The 20,547-nt window shown below is 35.9% G+C and overlaps 2 protein-coding genes across 2 annotated transcripts; both read right to left on the bottom strand.

The window, feature by feature from the left end:
* Positions 1–839: 839 nt before the first annotated feature.
* On the bottom strand, positions 840–3,688 carry tmem35 (transmembrane protein 35). The gene is made up of 2 exons (XM_059345781.1): positions 3,518–3,688; positions 840–2,313 (listed from the first exon to the last, which is right to left on the bottom strand). Exons 1-2 carry the CDS (start codon positions 3,635–3,637, stop codon positions 1,948–1,950), a joined length of 486 nt encoding a protein of 161 aa, XP_059201764.1. The 5' UTR covers positions 3,638–3,688; the 3' UTR covers positions 840–1,947.
* Positions 3,689–7,291: 3,603 nt separating this feature from the next.
* arl13a (ADP-ribosylation factor-like 13A) lies at positions 7,292–15,782 on the bottom strand. The gene is made up of 10 exons (XM_059345777.1): positions 15,763–15,782; positions 12,944–13,060; positions 11,755–11,825; positions 10,364–10,616; positions 10,122–10,227; positions 9,289–9,494; positions 9,073–9,181; positions 8,413–8,686; positions 8,208–8,324; positions 7,292–7,572 (listed from the first exon to the last, which is right to left on the bottom strand). The coding sequence occupies exons 1-10, from the start codon at positions 15,780–15,782 to the stop codon at positions 7,517–7,519; spliced, it is 1,329 nt and encodes a 442-aa protein (XP_059201760.1). The 3' UTR covers positions 7,292–7,516.
* Between the last annotated feature and the right edge of the window lie 4,765 nt (positions 15,783–20,547).

Below are 20,547 nucleotides of genomic sequence, written 5' to 3' on the forward strand. Positions count from 1 at the left end.
TCTTCTGATTATTTTCTCAAAAAATCACCTTGGTCTAAAAATGTCAATAATCACAAAAGACTTCATAAAAGACTTGCTTAGTCTTTTATGATTGTAAAATAAAAATGACAACAAATATTCACATCTAAAGACCTGGAAGTTATTTTTGTTTTTATATTCCTTGCCATATTTAGTTACACGTTTCCTGGAGGTCAAGCTGCAAACACCACATTGACTTTCCTTCAAACTGTAAGCTGTAAACTATTACTGACCTCCAGTTGTTTTCATGCTTAACGGGAGGAGCGGGGCAAAATCACTCCATTTTGACTTGAGGGCAAAATACATGACAGAAAGACCCTTGTGTCTGCTTGTGCCTCCATCCCCAATATTAAATGGCAGCATAATGAAGCACATTTTCAACCCATTTCCAAAGAATGTAATTCAAAATTAGTCAGAAATATGTCAAAAGGTATATATACATAATAAAGCGATTGAATCAGGGCATTTCCTTTTTAATACCACTTCCTGATTGCTGCTTTAATTTAAAACTAAATTTTAAAAAACAATTTCAATTACTCATCAGCATTTAAAAAGAGGTTAAACTCTACACGACTTAAGCAGAAATTGACTAAAATTCACAAAACAGTTAAACCTGTAATGCACTGAATGAAATAAACAATCCCTCACATATTACCCATAAAGCTGTGTTTGTAGCTTCTGTGCTGATATGATGGAATTAACTTTGACAAGGACTTATGTAACAGGATTAAAACAATACTCTCATAACAGCACCCACTGCTGTAGATGTAATTATAACTTCAACTAAAACACATGCAAGAGAGCTAATAAAACAAACAATATTTAGTCAGTCTCACCTCCAATTCTTTATTTTAAGTATATAATTTACAGAAATATTGTGAATCTCAAAATTAACTGACAGGGTTTTCAATTGAGATTTCATCCCCGAAGCAAAACTGTGTAGGAATGTTTTTTTTTAATATCTTTACAGAAAAAGTCAAACCAAACTCATCAGCAGAATTTTTTAAGAGACAGTGAATATATTTAAGACTTTATCTGTGAATTACAAAAGGTAAATTTCCATTTGAACAGACAAAATTACTTTTTTCTGATTTGGTAATGTTCTGCTGTACAAGCTGGCAGCAGACACCTGAGGCAGCAACCGCTGTACTTTCCAACTAAACAACTCCCCCGTGATAACTGAACTGAAAGGAGAAAGAGGATATTCAGCTTATTTTACTTTGGGAGAAAGGATTTCATGCGCACTTCTACAAAAAATGTACTGAGATGAAAAATGAACAAGGATTTATACACGTTTTTCTTTCTAAAATTGCAATCTGTTATGTTAACACTGCCTCAAAATAAAATGTGGATATGTAATACCAGTTGATGTATAATTAGTACAAAATTGTTTCAAAAGTGCTCATTTTGGTTCATGTTCTATACTCCTCACCAAATGACACATGCTTGAACTATTGAAATTCATAAATTATTGATCTCTCTCTCCTACAGTATAAAAACAAATTAGAAAAAACAAGCTACAACGGTTCATGAAAAACAGCATTCTCAAATCAATCTGAAACATAAATGAAACTTGTATAAGAACAAAACACATTGAACACAGTGTAGGACTGAAATAAGCAGGGAAAATTGATTCACTATTAAGACTCATGGATTTCCACAGGTATGATTGTCCACGGTTACGTAGTGGATGGATGGATGGATGGATGGATGGATGGATGGATGGATGGATCAGGGGTTATCCGTTTCACAGTAAAGGTGCAGAGGAGTAGGTGAAAGTAATCAGTCAGCCAGCTGGATGCGACAGGAGGTGGGTGTGAGGGTTGTTATTACTGGAAGTGACTGATTCCTTTAAAATTGAAATTACTACAATCCATAGGGCGCACCAGGTTCCCTTCATTGTGGCTCGGACCAAGGTAGAAGAAGATCTTACGACTGCTTAACCTTGTTCTTTTCCTGGTCGTTGATGTGCTGTTCCTCTCTAGTGTCCTCTCTCTCCGGCCGGTCGTCACTCTGGCGGGCAATGAGCAGTCGGCAGGTGAGCAAGATACCAAAGACTAGAGCGTGGGCGTAGCGTTTCAGGGGGTCTCCCACTAGCTGGTGGAAGAACAGCACAGCGAGCATGACCAGCAGCAGCAGGAAGTTGGCCACGTCCTTCGGCCTGCCCGGTACCAGGGTGAGCACCACGCCGCAGCCCACCTCCAGAGAGCCGATGATCTTACGGAGCAGCACGGAGCTGATGCCGATCTTTTTCAGGCCTGGCAAAGCTTTAGCATAGCTCTTGTATGCCCTTTTCTGAAATGACAAAAAAACAAAAACAAAGATCTTTTTGAATATGTCTAACATTTAACCCTTTATCGGGCGAAGAACCGTATTTGGTAACTTCAACAAATATCCAAAATAAAAATATTTCGCAAATTTACTAGATTAAACTGGCAAATCTGCGTGAAAAAAGTCACAGATTTACGAGATTTAAAGTGGCAAATCTGCGTGAAAAAAGTCACAGATTTACGAGAAAAATGCCTTTTTTTCTCGCAGATTCACCACTTTAAATCTCATAAATCTGCGCATTTTTTCTCATAGATTTGCCACTTTAATCTTGTAAATTTATTTCTCAAAATATTACCCCCCTCCCCAGGGTCCGCATGTTATTTTTTTACACATTCTGGCTGTATGTAATATCCTCCAATATTCTCTAGGGTTGAAATTTGGAATTTGCAAGTATTTCAATGAGTGCCCTATTAAGGGTTAACTAAAGTCATGCAACTCTTATGGGTGTATTTTAGAGAGGCCATGTAAGGTCACCATTCTCAAGTCAAGTAAGCATTCATATGCTGTTATTTCATCACTATGGTTGCATAATTTCTCCTCAATCCCCGCTTCCTTAGTTTGGATTGTACATGAAGCCTACGTGCATACTATCATCCACACTGGGCATTTCAACATCAGCACTGGCAGGTGCATCTCACAGAATTTGCTGGAATCCGACAACATTACTCTCTATTGTGTTGCTCTTCATATTTCACGAGAATCTTAGCAGCTACAGCGTATTTAATCAAGTATAGAGAGCAAGAAATAACCTAGAAACCATAAATGGTTGCATCGTGCAGCTAAAACATAGCATGTATTGATACGGTGCATATTATCATCCATGATGGATCCCTGTTTTAGCTTTTTCTAGCTGATGGCTAACACATTTCGGATCGTTTTATGTTTGCATGCCGATTCCTGCACGCTGCCTATGTTAACACCGACATGTTTTAACATAAAACATATAGGCCTAACCTATGAGCATGCAGAAGATACAGCAGGACTGGACGTTTTTAAACACAGGAATCCCCACTGGAAAAAAATCAACTATTGCTTAACAGGAAGTCGATATAAAAGCATTAATTTTCCGTAGCTTCTACTATTTAGGTCAGCATTATTAGAGCCTGAGAGCCTTTCGCGTCTGCAGCCTGCAGAACAATGGCCTTTACCCCCACAGATGCACACTCACCATTTCACTATATGCATCTTTGCTTAGCCGTGGAGTGAGCTTGATGGTCCCCATAAACACGAAAAATAAACCCAAAGCAAAAGAAAGGGCCACGATAGTAATAGTCCTTGGTGAGGCCATCTTTTTGCCACCGTGTGTGCAGCAGGCGCGTCTTCCCACTGAATTGAAGGAGAGTGGAGCTGATTCCCGGTGAAGATGCACCAGGGGGAGGGGCTTGTTTAGATATAAATATATATTATGGGCTTCTGGGTGGACGACAAAGATGGCGACGCGCGGGTCCCCAGCAGCAGGAGATCACTGTCGACTGAAAGCAGCTCAGCAGCGACTGAAAACAGCTTTACACTCTCATTACTACTTTTTATTGCACATTTTGATGCACAACATGGCTCTAAAGCAGGCGTCTCAAACTCAAATTACCTGGGGGCCGCTGGAGGCAGTATCAAAATGACCAAAAAAAGACATAAAAAAACTAAAAAAGACACAAAATGACAGAAAAAAACTAAATTACTTAAAAAAAATAAACAAAATGACCAAAAAAATACGCAAAATGACAAAAAAAAGACACAAAATGACAGAAAAAAACTAAATGACTTAAAAAAATAAACAAAATGACCAAAAAAAATACGCAAAATTACAAAAAAAAAGACACAAAATGACAGAAAAAAACTAAATTACTTAAAAAAATAAACAAAATGACCAAAAAAATGCGCAAAATTACTAAAAAAAAGACACAAAATGACAGAAAAAAACTAAATTACTTAAAAAAAAATAAACAAAATGACCAAAAAAATACGCAAAATTACAAAAAAAAAGACACAAAATTATTACAAAAGACACATAATTACCCAAAAAAGACACAAAATTATTTTAGAAAGAAACAAAATTATTAAAAAAGACACAAATGTATTTAAAAAAGACAAAATAATTATTTAAAAAAGACACAAAATGACCAAAAAAAGACATAAAAAAAACTAAAAAAGACACAAAATGACAGAAAAAAACTAAATTACTTAAAAAAAATAAACAAAATGACCAAAAAAATACGCAAAATGACTAAAAAAAGACACAAAATTATTACAAAAGACACATAATTACCCAAAAAAGACACAAAATTATTTTAAAAAGAAACAAAATTATTAAAAAAGACACAAATGTATTTAAAAAAGACAAAATAATTATTTAAAAAAGACACAAAATGACCAAAAAAAGTAATTAAAGGGACCTTCCACACACAACACGGTAAAGTGCCATTCATATAAAACTCACATTAAACTTTCATATCAAGGTGGGGGCCACAAAATAACACCAGGAGGGCCACAATTGGCCCGCGGGCCGCCAGTTTGAGACCCATGCTCTAAAGTGACCGACTAAGTTTTTATATTCTATATCTTTGTAATAAATTAATTTCATCATTCAGTATTGCAAGTTTTCCTCAAATAACGTGTTTTTGATCATCATACATACTAATTTTTGGTTTTCATTTCTTACTTTTTGAATAAAACCCTTTTTTTTATCACTACGCTTCTAATGCACAAGGTCATTTTGACCCATGTTTTTTTAATACTTTATTGCAAGGCTTCTTACTTCACAAACATAATCAGTCATTTCGTTTTCTTTACAATATTGTATTTTGCATTTTTTTTTCTTTTTTTCAAGGTATATATTCACAAAGTAAATAACAAAACATAGGGTAAACAGTCAAACATATATACAAGGCAAACTGGTATTCCCCAAATGAGGATCTCCAAGAAAAGGAATAAACAACAAAATAACAACACACACACACACACACACAAAAAATACTAAGATATACTAAAATAGACTAATGAGAAAATAAGCGGTGGTGCATGTATGCGTGTTCATGAACCATTTAGTTCATCTCCTTAATTTGATTTAATATTTCCACTGTTTTTACCAGCCTTTCTTTACAGTATAACTTATTCCAAATATGTATTTGTTCCCTATTTCTAAAAGTTAGTCTTTCCATCTCTAAACTTTGTTCTGCTGTTAATACCCTTGCTCTTAATTTTGGTGTATTTGATTGTTTCCATGCTTTAGTCACCATTTTTTGACCCATGTTGTGCATTAGAAGGTGTTTATATGTTGTCACCAATTTAAAACCTGACAAAGATGACACAAATATTAACTATCCTATTTTGTTAAATTGGTGTTTTTTCCAATGAAAATTATTATTTGGTGGCTCTAAAAAGTCTCAAATGTTAAAATATGTGATTTTCCAATATAATCTGGTGGTTCTAACAACTCATTTAAAGTTAAACCTTAAAAATAAGACAAACATAGTTACACATATACTCAAATTGTTAATTTAGTGTATCAATTTTTGTATCACCACGCTTCTAATGTACAAGCTCATTTTTGACCCATGTGTGTAAACTTGATGTAATAATACAAAAACATTTTTTCTTCATAAAGTATGAAAGGGGAAATGGATATAATGATCTGTTGTAATAAAAAAAAAGATATTCAAACACACAGCCAGCATGAAATAATAATAAAAATTAATGTGGGTCATTTTTGACCCATGTTGTGCATTAGAAGGTGTTTATATGTTGTGCATCAAAGGGTTAAGAAACAAAACTCAAAAATTGTGTTTTACACTTGTAGGGATTTAAAACATGTATTTGAGATGTACCTGTAGTTCAAGCTGCTTCCCCCTGTTTTCAGTCTGTATGCTAAATTAAGCAAACTAGCTGCTAGCAGTAGATTCATATAAAGTGTTGCAGCAACGAGTATTAAACAAAGTGCTAAAAATGCTAACTCATTTGCGTGATTTAGAAAACAAGAAATAAGTTGGTGTTCAACCCTTAATAGGTCACTCATTGAAATACTTGCAAATTCCAAATTTCAACCCTAGAGAATATTGGAGGATATTACATACTGCCAGAATGTGTAAACAACATACGGACCTGGGGGAGGGGGGTAATATTTTGAGAAAAAAAGTTTACGAGATTGAAGTGGCAAATCTACGAGAAAAATATGATTTATGAGATTTAAAGTGGTGAATCTGCGAGAAAAAAGTTGTTGTTTTTTTCCACTTTTTTCTCTTAAATCTGCAACTTTTTTTCTTGTAGATTTGCCACTTTAATCTAGTAAATTTGCAACTTATTTCTCGGAAACTGTGGTTTAGTTTGTATAGTTAGCTTTTTGTCCCTGATGATCGCATTAGATTAACTCAACAAACTGCACAAGTTATGTTTTAGTCATTTTACATTTTCTGTCATGCTTTTTGTTTTTGTTAAGGACAGTTCAGTCAATATTACTGCACTAAGACTCAAATCTGTTCTGCCATCTGGTAAATACAGAATTTCTCGATATAAAGGAAATGAATTGTGGATTGTTGACGTTGACGAAGATGAATGGAAGGCTGCCATGGAGGAATGTTTTGTGATCAGTATATTTTTGGGCTCAGATCAAAAATGATAAAAGAACAGAACCAAGCTAATATACATTCAGATAAACATGTCTGATGTGTAATCTTTAAATCTGAATAACTTGTAGCACAAATACTTTGTGGCTGTTGCTGCTGCTGTAATGTAAACACAATAGATATGCAGTGCAAGTGGTGTGAAAATGTTTATTAAGATTATCAACAATGTCCCATACTCTGCTCAGTGCTCCGTTAAATTCTGAGAAGTGTTCAAAACCCGTAAAAAAAAAAAGGATACAGTTAAAAGAACATATTTCCTTTACAATGAAAAATGCATAGATTCATACAAACAATACCTCCTTTCACATTTTGGCCTGGTACACAGTTTCATATCTAACTCTAAAATGTATACATTGTTATTAACATATTTATCTCTAAAGTTGTTGTTTTTTTACATTATAAATGTTTTTATTAATACATGATTATGCAGACCTGCCCTTCACTACTCATTGGAATTGGCTCCAAAGGTTCAGGGATCAGGTCTGAAGTCTATAAAGTGATGAAGACGAGTCTTTGAAGTGATGCAGTGTGACGTCACACTGAGGTCCCAGTCACTGTCCCTGATCCTGACGTTCCTTCAGAGCCAGTATCGCTTTTCGGTAAAGATCTATCAGGAGACAGCAGGGTCAACTTTTTAAAAAATAAAGCTGTGATTTCATTTCATTTCATTTCAGGCTCCAACGTGCAGTGGCGGTTCTAGACCAGTGTTACTGTGGGGGCCAAGGAGGGGCCAGTGTTTAATCAGAGGGGCACATAAAAAAACGTCAAAAATTATATTTAAGCATTCAAACCCTATATTTTAGCTAAAAGTCTCATATTTGGAAGAACTACATTGATTGAAACAATGAGACTTATCAACATTAACAGTTATTTTTGTATGACAATGACATATCTCATTTTTGTGCACAATCACTTTTTTTTTAAGTTTGAAAGTGCAGTACAGTGAGAATGATGTTTATATTTAGCTTTTATTGCACAATTAAACTATTATACAATGTACACATTATGGGTTCATTTTGTGTACAATGAGATATTGTTTGAACAAAAAATAGGTAAGAATTGTTCCGTTTTTCATCGTTATAAATTGATAATTTCATTATTAATTTGACACAGGGGCCACAGCAGGGGCCAAGGGCTTCTTCACAGGGGCAGTGGCCCCTGGAGGCCCCTGTGAAGAACCGCCACTGCCAACGTGTTATTGCATTTGATTTGGAGATGAAAGAAGAAGTGGATGAGGCTCACCAAAGGTTGCAGATAGGTCCACAGGCTGAGAATAAGCTCCAGACATGTCCTCTGTGTTGATCTTGTTCTTCCTTTTTACTTTGACAACCTTCTTCTTCTTCGTCTTCTCCCCTTTAACTAGACACAAGATAAAAGAAGTAGTTAGATTTCCACTTTTAAACAGCTAATTACAAAAAAATATAAGAGATTAATAACCCTGATTCACCTTTGAGCGGTTTCTCGTCATTGTCTGGTGATTCTGTCACGTCCGGAGTCTCTTCTTTCACCTTTTTTTTGCGTTTCGGTTTGTCTTTCTTCTGGGGGATCAGGGCACTGCTGGCTCTCTCCCTGTGTCCAGCGTTTTCCTGCTCTCCTTCATTCCCGTCACCCTCCTCTTCCTCCTCCTGCTCTGCTGCTTCCTCTTCATCTTTTTTACCTTCCTTGGCCTTAACGGGCTTCTTCTTCTTCTTTGTCTTCAGCTTCTTTTTGAGAGTGGTTTCCTGTAAATAAAACACTTGTAAGTACAATTCACATTTTGTTCATTGTAACATTAATTTAACATCATATTATTATAAAGGACTTAATAATGGAAATAAAAGGGGGGGGGGGGGGATTGCAGGAAACACGTTTTATGATAGTAAGGGAGATAAATGTTCACATATATAAATATATATTTTCTCTGTCATAAGGATGTTTTTTATTCATGAGTTTTACTTATATTAAAATGAAATTGAAATGTAAATTTTGTGCCCTTCAAAATACATATTTTATGTGAACTTGCTTCTCAGCATTTAGGGCTGAGGATTGGATTGGATTTTTTACGGCTGTCCCTAATAAAGGGGCCACTGGGTGACGTTTTAAAAGCAGAGGAAGATATTTTCCTGACCTTTTGCAGCATGTTTCGAATGGGTTGCAGTTTTCCTTCACCCTTTGCCTTTTTCTCCTTTTCTTTTGGCCGATGAACTTGGCGAAGATCTGACTTGCTGCCTCTCATTCTGAGGTGAGAAAATATAAAACTAAAGTCATAAAAATGCTTTACGTTTATGTTGATCTGCACAATCTTTATGTAAAAGAAAGCTATAAATGTTAAGTCCTCTCCTACCGTTCCACCTTTGTTTTTTTGCGAACTTTCTCTGCTTTCCAGGTCTTTTCCCCTTCTTGTGGTTCCAGAGGCCTCTTGCTGTCCAGGGCTACACGAGTGCACAGCTCGGGGTAATCCAGACAAACAGCACGCAGCAACCAGCGAAGGCCTCGTAGAGTCTTTCTGTCTGACCAGCGTCGCAGGTCCATTAAGGCTGAACAAGGCTCCTGAGAGAGAGAAAAAGAGTTCACATAGTCTGTTTGAAGAGATATATGTTTGTTGGAACCTGGTCTCACAGGAATCCCTGAAATAGCCACGGATTCACTTAACTCAAAATCTGTGGAATAGCCACGGAATCACTCAAATTTCCGTGAAACTGACACGGATTTTGCTACAATGCAAGTTAATGACAGTCTATTCTGTCATTAACTATTCCATGGATATTTTTTCCTATTGGTTTGTTCCAAGTCACGTGACTTTCAAGGTCACGGCGGTCAGAACAAAAAACATGGCAGACAGTTCTCTCATTCTTAGTGAAAAAAATCAATATTTTGACTTAGTTTCTGCATAAAAATGGATTTTGATCACATTTCTAGCGAGAAATATATGTTTTATTTTCTAAATATTCACTCAGTGAATGTACATTATCACTTTGTATGTTGGAATAGCCACGGGATATGACATCATTAACTTCATTATCATTAACTAGCATTGTAGCGTCAGTTTCACAGAAATTTGAGTGATTCCGAGGCTATTCCACGGATTTTGAGTAAAGCGAATCCGTGACTATTTCACGGATTCCTGTGAGACCAGGTTGGTTTGTTCAGTCTGCCTCAGCAAATATAAACACTTACAATATGGCACAGAGAGCGGCTCTGGTTGACCAGCTTCTCCAATGATAGAATCTCAATCAGCTCACTTCCCAGCAAAGCGTTCATTTTATCTTGTTTGTTGGCCAACCTAGAAAAAAAAGATTTCCTTTAAGTCACACACATTTTAGCCTCACACTCACCCAAAGATGTATTATTTCTGTGGTTTCTCTTATCAGCCACCAGAGGCCACTGTCTGCACTATTTATGAAGGTGAGTATAATTACACTAAAATGGGTTTTCCTGCAACTCTCGGCTGCTTCAGCAGGTCAGCCAGAACCTCCTTGACCTCCTTTATCCTCTGCCTGTCATTGGAGTCCACCACGAAGATGATCCCGTGGGCCTCTCCACTGAGCTCCTTCCAGGCTCCTCTTGACTCTGCCGATCCCCCGACATCCAGCAAGGTGACCAGGTAGTTCTCCACTCGCAGCTCATTTCTCACGCAGCCTTGGGTGGGTCCTGCTTCCAAACCATGAGGGACTGACGGGAAGTAAAACACAGGTTGATCACTTGTCTTGTGGTTCTGCTTTGAACACTTTTAGAAATAAATTAGTCTAAAAAAGAGAGTTTGGATCTTTTAAAGTGGGGTTGTATGAGGTTCGTACACATAGTCAGTGTACAGTAAAACCTGGAGTAGATGGTGGTTGGAATGCCAGTTTATCATAAACTTTGGTTTGGTTGGAGTCTGGTGGCTTTGAAGAGAGCACAGATGGATTTAATGCCTTCAGCTCCTACTTGAAAAGGGCTGTCAGATAGCAAGGTAAAGCATTGAAAATATTCTTGATATAGTATACACCAAAACTGAAAATGAATTGTTTTAATTGGGCCTTTTTTACACTTCAAAAAGAGCCTACTTGTATTTTTTGCCTAAAACAGTGATTTAAGTTTGTAAAACTTGGAAATATAAATTATTGACATTTAGGCCAATAATAAAAGTTAGCACAACAAAGGAAGCCAGTTGTCTGCTCAAAAACAAGTTGGTGAGTTGTTGTTACTTATATCTTTAAGTTGGGGTTCACAACAAGGGACAATAGTTCTGCTAACTCTTATTTCTTTGTTGTGAAATGCGGGAAAGCGGTGAAATTCGGTCATTAGCGAAAGCTAGCAGCTAACTGATGCTAGCGGCTAACTGATGCTAGCGGCTAACTGATGCTAGCGGCGCTGCTTGTTACAGCTACAAGAGTAGCCATTAGCGTATCAATGCTAACTTTAAATTGTGGTTGCAACATTAGCTGACATTTCATAGCGGCCTTACAATCGTGCCAATTCAGCACATTGCAGAAGTAAGGATTAAAAGTTATTACAATGTAAAATTATAAGTTAAAAAATCTGAATTCAGAGTTGAGCAAACTCTAAAACAAAACTTAAAATATTTAGTTTAATCGTCCAACTTAAAATTTGATTGAAGTTTGTTGCCTTGAAATTTAGATTTTTTTTGCAGTGTAGGTGTGTCTGTCCACAGCAGTACATTACTTAGTTTCCATTGCGGTTCTGAGTCCTGCTTGCTTCTATTAACTGGGGTTTTGCCAACCACCGTTTACTTTAGGTTATACACTCAGGCCACACAACCCCACTTCAGGAAATCCAAACTATCCCTTTAAAGTCACAGTTGAATTACCTCTTAACATCCCTTTGATGGACGCTGTTTTTCCTGCTTTGTCAAGACCAACCACCAAAATGGTTGCTCTCCTGTGGAAAAGGAATACACAGTGAAGAATTTAACTTAAAGGAGCACCATATTGATGTTGTCACATTACCATAAGTATAAACTTCAATACAATACTAGTTTTAATAAAATGATACCTCTTTGGATAACACTTCTAAAAGAAAAAAAAAGTCCTAGGCATACAAAACAGCCGATGTTTTATCCGTGCTGCGTTGAAAATCTGATTGTGGGTCTGTTTTTCAAATAGCTTCACTACTTAAAATATTAATATCTTTATATGTTGTGTATCATCCGCTACACAACAACTTTATGGACCACAAAAACAGCAGTGGAGATTTAAAAGATCCTTCGCTCCTACAGCCATTAGGCTGTCTAATTCTTCAATAATTTATAGAAGAGCTAACAGACTAACTGAATGTCCCCTCGGGGATAAATAAAGTAATTTGATTGATTGATTTGATTGATTAACACATGGTATTGAAGAAGTACACCATATAGCTCTTACTGACAGCTGTCGGTTTAAGCAGGAACTGGAAATTATATCGGGCACCATTAATGAACTGTGAATGACATGATTATGCCAAATTATCATATTTTACACAAATACTAAAGGAAAAAGACATTTTTAATTGGATTTGTTTACTTTTTCCTGTACAAAATGCCTGTTCATTTTTATTTGTACTTTAACTTTATTAAAATACATTTTACGACCTGTTCCTATGAGCAGATAAATGTCTTCATTATACATTTCGGTAATGCTTTATATTAAGGTCCTTGTAATAACCATTAATTAACAAGTAATAAGGCCCTTGTAAGTCCTTACAAGATGCTTATTAACATTATTGTGTGTTTATAAGCTTATATAAGTGTTAATAATGGCATTACAAACACCCATGACCCACCCATTATGTCTTTGCCATGCCTTTATTAATCTTATTTTGTTTGCTTATTGATATTAAAATATACTTTATTGCTCATCAATTATAAGTTAACTATAAGTTAACTATGCTTTTTGCAACTACTGGATCTAAACCGAGAACAATGCCTTATTACTTGTTAATTAATGGTTATTAAGGACCTTTTTATGAAGCGTTACCTACATTTCTTTCCATCATTTTTTAAGAAACGTATTATTTGTTACCTGATTGGCTCCTGTATTTTGGAGACCCAGGCGCAGCAGTTGCTCATCAGGTTGAACATGTTTACTCGAGGTGGGCAAGGTGAGCACAGAGGCCACCATCTTCTCTGGAACTGGTACCTGCAAACAGATGGTCCACCTCAGTGTGACTCACTCACACACACACAGAGCCAATACACTGCAAAAAAAGCCAACTCGTATTTTTTGCCTAAAACAGTGATTTAAGTTGGTAAAACATAAAACTATAAACATAAATTATTGACATTTAGGGAAATAATGTAAGTTAGCACAACAAAGGAAGCCAGTTGTCTGCTCAAAAACAAGTTGGTGAGTTGTTGTTACTTATATCTTTAAGTTGGGGTTCACAACAAGGGACAATAGTTCTGCTAACTCTTATTTCTTTGTTATGAAATGCGGGAAAGCGGTGAAATTCGGTCATTAGCGAAAGCTAGCAGCTAACTGATGCTAGCGGCTAACTGATATTAGCGGCTAACTGATACTAGCGGTGCTGCTTGTTACAGCTACAAGAGTAGCCATTAGCGTATCAATGCTAACTCAAAATTGTGGTCGCAACATTAGCTAACATTTCATAGCGGCATTACAATCGTGCCAATTCAGCACATTGCAGAAGTTAGCAGAAGTAAGGATTAAAAGTTATTACAATATAAAATTATAAGTTTGTTGCCTTGAAATTTTGAGTTCACCCAACTTTTCTTTTTTTGCAGTGTACACAAATAGCTGTATCAGCTGTATCTCACTGTAATTTAAATTCGGTAACTTTCTTGGATAGGTGTTTTTCTGTAGTCAGTCATACCACAAGCTAATCACATGTGAGCTCAGTAAATGCTGTCTGCCATGTGTAGGAACATGGCTTCCTGACCTCTCAGGCCTGTAATACACACGCAGCAGGTGTTTCCGAGGCAGTCTGACCATGTGCTAAAAAAAACACTGGCAGGTCTTTCAGTCCTTTGTCCAGTGCATCTGTTGAGGCTCTGTAATCTGTTAAAGCCTGTTTAGGACGGCTTGCTTTTAAAGTGTTGTAAACAAGCTGACCCACATATGTTTTGACTGTTAGAGACTGTGAGGTCACCATGCTCACTGTAATGTCAGTGAGATGTTTTTCATGTTTGAGGAGAGCTTTTTTAGCATTTAGAACAAGTTGTATAAAAGTACCATTATGAAAACAACATCTGTCCACAGAGCTGCAAGTTTTGGCCTTTGTGGACATAAAATATTTATTTATTGCTAAAAACATCAAATAAAACATTTAAACTTTTAATTAAATTAGTAAAATATGTGTCAAATTAGTCAAATGTTTCAGGCATTTTGTTGTTTTTGTTGTTTCAAGTAATACTCGCTTCTGGGATGTTTTTGGTTCAAGTTGAATGTTTGCATATCCTCCACACTGTTAACCCTTAATAGGTCACTCATTGAAATACTTGCAAATTCCAAATTTCAACCCTAGAGAATATTGGAGGATATTACATACAGCCAGAATGTGTAAAAAATAACATACGGACCGAAAAAATGCGCAGATTTATGAGATTTAAAGTGGTGAATCTGCGAGAAAAAAGCTTTTTTCTCGTAAATCTTTTTTTCTTGTAGATTTGCCAGTGTAATCTAGTAAATTTGCAGTAGATATTTACCCTGATTACTCCTGTTGTTTCCTTTGCTGAGGGGTTTATTCTCTGAATAAGGCAGGTCTTAGACCTACATTTGTAAACTTGATTTGTACTATGGTGTGCTTTTATGAAATTATGTACTTGTATGGGTGATGTGTGAAGTACAGTTATTGCTGTAGGCTATTTTATATTTTTCTATCCTTGAAATTTTTTCTGTATTGTTTTACCATTTATTCTGTTTGTTTTGAGACATGTCTATGTTGAAACCGAAGAGGAATTTCCACTCAGTGGATAATAAAGTTTTCGTATTTTGCATATTAAAAAGTCCTTACCCATGCGTCCCTAAGTAGCCAACATGATTAGGTGGGATGGGCTCAGATCCAACATACAGAGTATATAAACAACAACGATATCATCGTCCATCAAAGTGTTTCACTGTGGACATCTTGATATGGCAATTCAATAGACATCACCCAACTCAAGTGCAAAGAATAGCCAGTAATGTGCTTTAAAATCCCAATTCGCAGTTATGATGATTAAAAAATGAATACAAATATAAACAACAAACCTATACTGTAAAAAAAGATAAACAATAGCTACTCAATAAAATTGAGGCAACAGATTGCACGCAATATTAATAATTAAAACTAATTACATTACAAGTTGAGTTAATAACAACTTAACAGGAAGTGCCTGTCAATTAAAAACGGACTAATTCTATTGTGTTGGATTCATTCAAAATTCTCTTGATTTAGAATTACATACACATAAAGATTATATTTAATGTGATCAAATTAAGTAGATTCTATCTCAAACATTTTTATATTAAAGTTACTTAAACAACTGCCTCAAAATCAAGGACGCATTTATATTTAATACATTTTATCAAATATATTAAGTAAAATTAAATCACTACAGAATCATTTATTATTCGCCTATGTTGTGTTTATCACTGATATAAATACTCTAAATATATTACTTCTTTTAATCTAATAAATTCTAATAACACTCTGCACAACAGAGCACTGATTTAAATACACACAGACGATGACACATGTGGTGAATCATTGAATTAAAAACAAAGCAGATCAAACTCAGTGGACTCTTAACTCATTGATATTACTGACTCATTAAATCACATATAAAAGGTTCAAAATTGTCTCAAATGAATAAAACAAGAGAAGTTTAAAGAATACTCACAGAAGCAAGTCTATGTCCATGCATTTGTTTGGGTGTTCCTCTCTACTAACATCTTGTCCCCAGCAGATACAGAACTAATCAGGCTCACGGTAAGCCTTTAGTCACCCCATGTGGGAGGAACAACCTGGGAAATGTTGTTAGTATCCCAACCAATACCAGAGTCCTCTGAGCCAATCACTAATCACATTGGATGGCGTGGTTTTTCTTTACTTAGACCTAATGAAGATGCAAATATCCGTCCAGGAGAGCCTAGAGTGGCCTGTGGTGTGATGTGTGACGCTGTGATCTCCTCATAGTGGCATCATGCAGCGTTGGGACACATTTAACCTGCACAACTTCAGTCGCACTAGGAGGTAATGACATCATAACAACGGTGATGCCACACTACAAGGTTCGGAGGCAGGTTAATAGGTATTTTAGGATCTAAACCTTTATATGGAGCTATTTTTTCTTGTGAGGTTAATCTTTATTGGATTCAATGTGGCATTGTTATTAAAATAGTGGCATCACAATTAACAACAACACGCATTGTGATCAATACGTCACTGTGTTTATGTTAAGTTTATTGGTGGGTGTGGACTGCACTATTATGTGCACATTTATTATGTCTTGGTCATGGATATGTTGGTTTTTTTACTGTATTTGCAGTTTTTGGTAACGCTTTATATAAAGGTCCTTGTAATAACCATTAATTAATAAGTAATAAGGCCCTTGTAAATCCTTACAAGATGCTTATTAACATTACTGTGTGTTTATAAGCTTATGTAAGTGTTAATAATGGCATTACAAACACCCATGACCCACCCATTATGTCTTTGCCATGCCTTTATTAATCTTATTTTGTTTGCTTATTGATATTGAAATATACTTTATTGCTCATCTATTATAAGTTAACTATGGTTTTTGCAACTACCGGATCTAAAGCGAGAACAATGCCTTATTATAAAGCGCTACCCTTTTTTTTTTTAATTGTTCACAAATGACAATGCACCAGACAAACCCCATTTCTCTGTCCCTCCAACACAAATGTACCAATATGATTTATAAAATAAATGTATATATTTTATATTAAGATAAGGCTGCCAATTTTTTTTGAAAAGTTTTGTATTTTTTTTTTTTAAACTATATGTCATTTTCTCCCTCCATGAGGAATACAACTGTTTCAGCAGACATTCATCCTCCAGGAGGATAGGGAATTCAGATTTTCTTTAATATTGCAATGCATTTCGTAGCTGTACATAAAGCAATTTCCATGTATATACATTTCTAAAGATATTTCCCTTTATTCTATTCTTATCAGGGGTGCCTGAGGAACCAAAACAGTGTGGAAATTGCATCTCAATATTTTGCATTGCAATATTCTATTGATACACAGGCGCCAAATATCAACATGACATAATATACAGTTGATAAAAAGATCATTAATTGCTGTATATTGCAATATATATTAACGTTGTACTCAGCCTTACACAAAATGTTTAAAATTGCAACAACATCATATCATTATTTGAGTATCATGATAATATAGAGTTATGGAGCCTCTGAAACACATTTGACAAGTCAAGTTTATATAATAAAGACATTTCATACACAAAGCAATTAATTGTGTGTGTGTGTGTGTGTGTGTGTGTGTGTGTGTGTGTGTTTCTGTGTACTAATAATAAGCCTGGGGTTTGTCTTAGCTGTCTGTTTCCGATGCAACAGCAAAACATTTACAGAGGATCAACACATTACATAATATCATTAATAGTCATTTATCCTGGACAACATGTAGTTTAGCAATGGCCACTAGATGGCGTCATGTTCACAGGATCTATTTTTACATTGACAGGCTGCTGAGCACCTTGTAGCCTCTGAATAATATAATGGCTCTATTTTCAAGACCTTGACATGAGATAAATAAGATGAATTGCTGCAGCTAAATGTCAGTGCTGAACAAGCTGAACTGACATATTCAAGCTCAAGTGGACTTTATGTTAATAACTTAATGTTTCTGTTGGATAATCAGAGGAAAATGAGAGCAGAAAATGGACTGTGGACCACAGTGAGCTTCTGCAGATATAATGAAATTATAAATGTTGAGTGGTTTGTCTTCTCTTATCTTATTATGTCATTACACCAACGTCCAATCAGACTCTGCTGAGTAGACTCATCCCAGACTGACCACAGCCCTGCGTCAGCTGACACACACACACACACACACACACACACACACACACTCACACATACACATGCACACAGCAAAAACAGCAGCAGCTGAGGACCACACCCCCATCTGCTTCTGCTTTCCACATTGCAAACATGTTTCAAAGGCCTCCGCCTGCTCAGAGTGACATCTGGGTTAATGTTGGAAGTAGTCCAACTTCAAGATGTCTGCTACAATACATTAACATTAAAGGAATAGTTCAACATATTGGGAAATGAATCGCTTTCTTGTCTAAAGGTTAAGGCTCCACAATTTGTAAAAATAATGATAATAATAATAATAATTAGGGGTTATTTTGACTGATATTGGGGGTTTTTTCAGTTCAGTTCAGCTTTTTATTTCGAACATGTGCGAGTAACACAACAAAGTAAACTCAAAAACAATAAATCCAATGAGAATAATAAAAAAAAAATAAAAAAAAATAGCAATAGTCAAAACAAAATCTATAATGTGAACACAACATGTCAGAAAAGGAGTAGGATGAAGCATATGCTTATATAAACCTACCCCTTCCCTTAACAATTGCAATTTCTTTAGGAGTCACGATATAGATGGAGTTATATTTTTTGTTTCATTCATTATTCTTATTTTTTTTAAACTAAAAAGAAGAAGAAAATGATCATAGTGTGTTTCTTTTTTTTAGAGAGAGAGAATCTGTAGCAAACACAGATTTTTTTTGTTTAACGTCTGTCAAACTCATTTTGTAGGCAGGCACATCTCAGCAGCACCACAATCCTCCTGCGATTCGGATATATTACCATAAACTGTATGAAATAGGATATTACACAAGTCCATATTGCCATTTTAAGTATTTGTTCAGCCCTACGAGGGATAGAGGAGAGGATTGAAACTAATGCCATGTCTGTATGATGAGTTTAGCAGAAAGACTCTGTCCAAACAGCCTGGCTTCCTAGAAGTTACACGGTTGCCCATTAAGTAGGAATCATTTTGTTTTCAGACATGATCCTTTATTATTTGTTAATTAATAAAGCTTTGAGAAGATATACACTTTATCAGTCAATTATAAATCACAATGTCACAATCATTTCATGGACAGAGGTAAATAATATTTGATTCCAACTTTATAGGCTTTATAACTGCATTATAAGTTATATTCTGAAAGAGGTATTTTTTCACAGTATCATAAAAACATTTCAGACCAAAGTCTGTGGTGTAACTCCCTCCTAGCACCAGGCAGGTTAGTTCACCTTCAAAATAAAAGCATTATAACATATAGGCCTACCCAATAAAATAACATTTAAAGAAACAAATACACATGGAGTGGGTCGGGATGGACAGATGGGTCAAACAAGAGAAACCCATCTGAGCCCCATTTGAAGCTAAATGTCAACATTAAAATATTGATGTGACGGATGTACTAATTTAGCCCAAACACTGCTGCCTAAAGCTAACTAAACTGTCTCTTTCACAACATTAACCATGTGTTTTAAACTGTGACTGTAATCCAGGAGAAAATACGTTTCTCTTTAAACATAATAAAAAATTCAGTTTGTTGGATGGGAAAGTAATTTTTGGAGACAGTGTTGGTCAAAACGCAACAAAATCAGTGCCTACAGTTCGATAATTAACTCATTATACCTGGTTTGTTTAATTTGTACAGAAACCAGTAGTGATGTGCGGATCGATACTGAAATATCGATACTTCCGATATCAGATCTGTATGCTCTAAAATCGATTCTCAAATGAAAATATCGATACTTTTGATACTTCAGTCATTTGTGGTAATGTATATCATTAACAGGAATACGGTGGAAAGTAACTAAACTATTCAGATCTTGTTTAAATGACACGCTGCTGGTAGGAACTACTTTTTCTTCCGCCTGGGTAAGTGCCTAATACGTAAGCGCAGTGGCACGCTGCTGCTCACTCGTCTCTCTATCAGTGTGTGTGTGTGTGTGTAATTCAATGGCGGAGCGGAAAAGAAGCTATATTGTGAATGAGGCTGCTACCTCAGTATACTTCTGAGTTTAAAATAAATAGCTAAGTAAGTGACTCTGATATCTTGTATTCTTAAGCCATTTGAAATACACTCCTTTTTTTTTAGATTTACCAGGCACATTAGGTGTATTTGCACAAAGTATCAGTTCGGTATCGCCGATACCAATCTGAATTTTACTCAGTATCGAATCGGAAAGGAAATCGGTGGTATCGAACATCACTAGAAACCAGAGTGTATGAAAGGCAAAGGGAGATCAAGACCTAACCTGTTCTTTATTGTGAGCTGTAGAAGTGCTGTAGAGCTTTGATCCAGAAAAAAATCAGGCCTGATCCTACATGAAGCTGTAGTTTCTGTTTAAACCCGACCAGAGTGCAAACAATGTGCCAGCTGCCAGCAGTTTTGGCCTAAGCCCAATTAAACACTTTTAATTTCCACAGTTAAAATAAAGAAAGATGATAAATAGATAGTGGTCCTGGTGGTTCACAGCCCAAAAGGTGCTGGCAGTTGGATTACCTTTGGACAGAGCCAGGCTAGCTGTTTCCCATTGTTTCCAGTGTTTATGCTAAGCTAAGCTAAGCTAACTAACTGCTGCCTGAGTGCCTGTAGCTTCATGTTTACC

The sequence above is a fragment of the Centropristis striata genome, chromosome 12 (genome assembly GCF_030273125.1).
Source record: "Centropristis striata isolate RG_2023a ecotype Rhode Island chromosome 12, C.striata_1.0, whole genome shotgun sequence".
Lineage (NCBI taxonomy): Eukaryota > Metazoa > Chordata > Actinopteri > Perciformes > Serranidae > Centropristis > Centropristis striata.

What these genes read in the sequence shown, in the direction of transcription:
- arl13a (XM_059345777.1), bottom strand. Translation starts at nt 15,782, where the DNA reads ATGGACATAGACTTGCTTCT. An exon ending in ATGGACATAGACTTGCTTCT is followed by an intron (nt 13,061 to 15,762) that starts GTGAGTATTCTT and finishes ATCTGTTTGCAG; the next exon opens with GTACCAGTTCCAGAGAAGAT. An exon ending in GCCGCTCTCTGTGCCATATT is followed by an intron (nt 9,495 to 10,121) that starts GTAAGTGTTTAT and finishes TCTCTCTCTCAG; the next exon opens with GAGCCTTGTTCAGCCTTAAT.
- tmem35 (XM_059345781.1), bottom strand. Translation starts at nt 3,637, where the DNA reads ATGGCCTCACCAAGGACTATTACTATCGTGGCCCTTTCTTTTGCTTTG. An exon ending in AAGATGCATATAGTGAAATG is followed by an intron (nt 2,314 to 3,517) that starts GTGAGTGTGCAT and finishes TTGTCATTTCAG; the next exon opens with AAAAGGGCATACAAGAGCTA.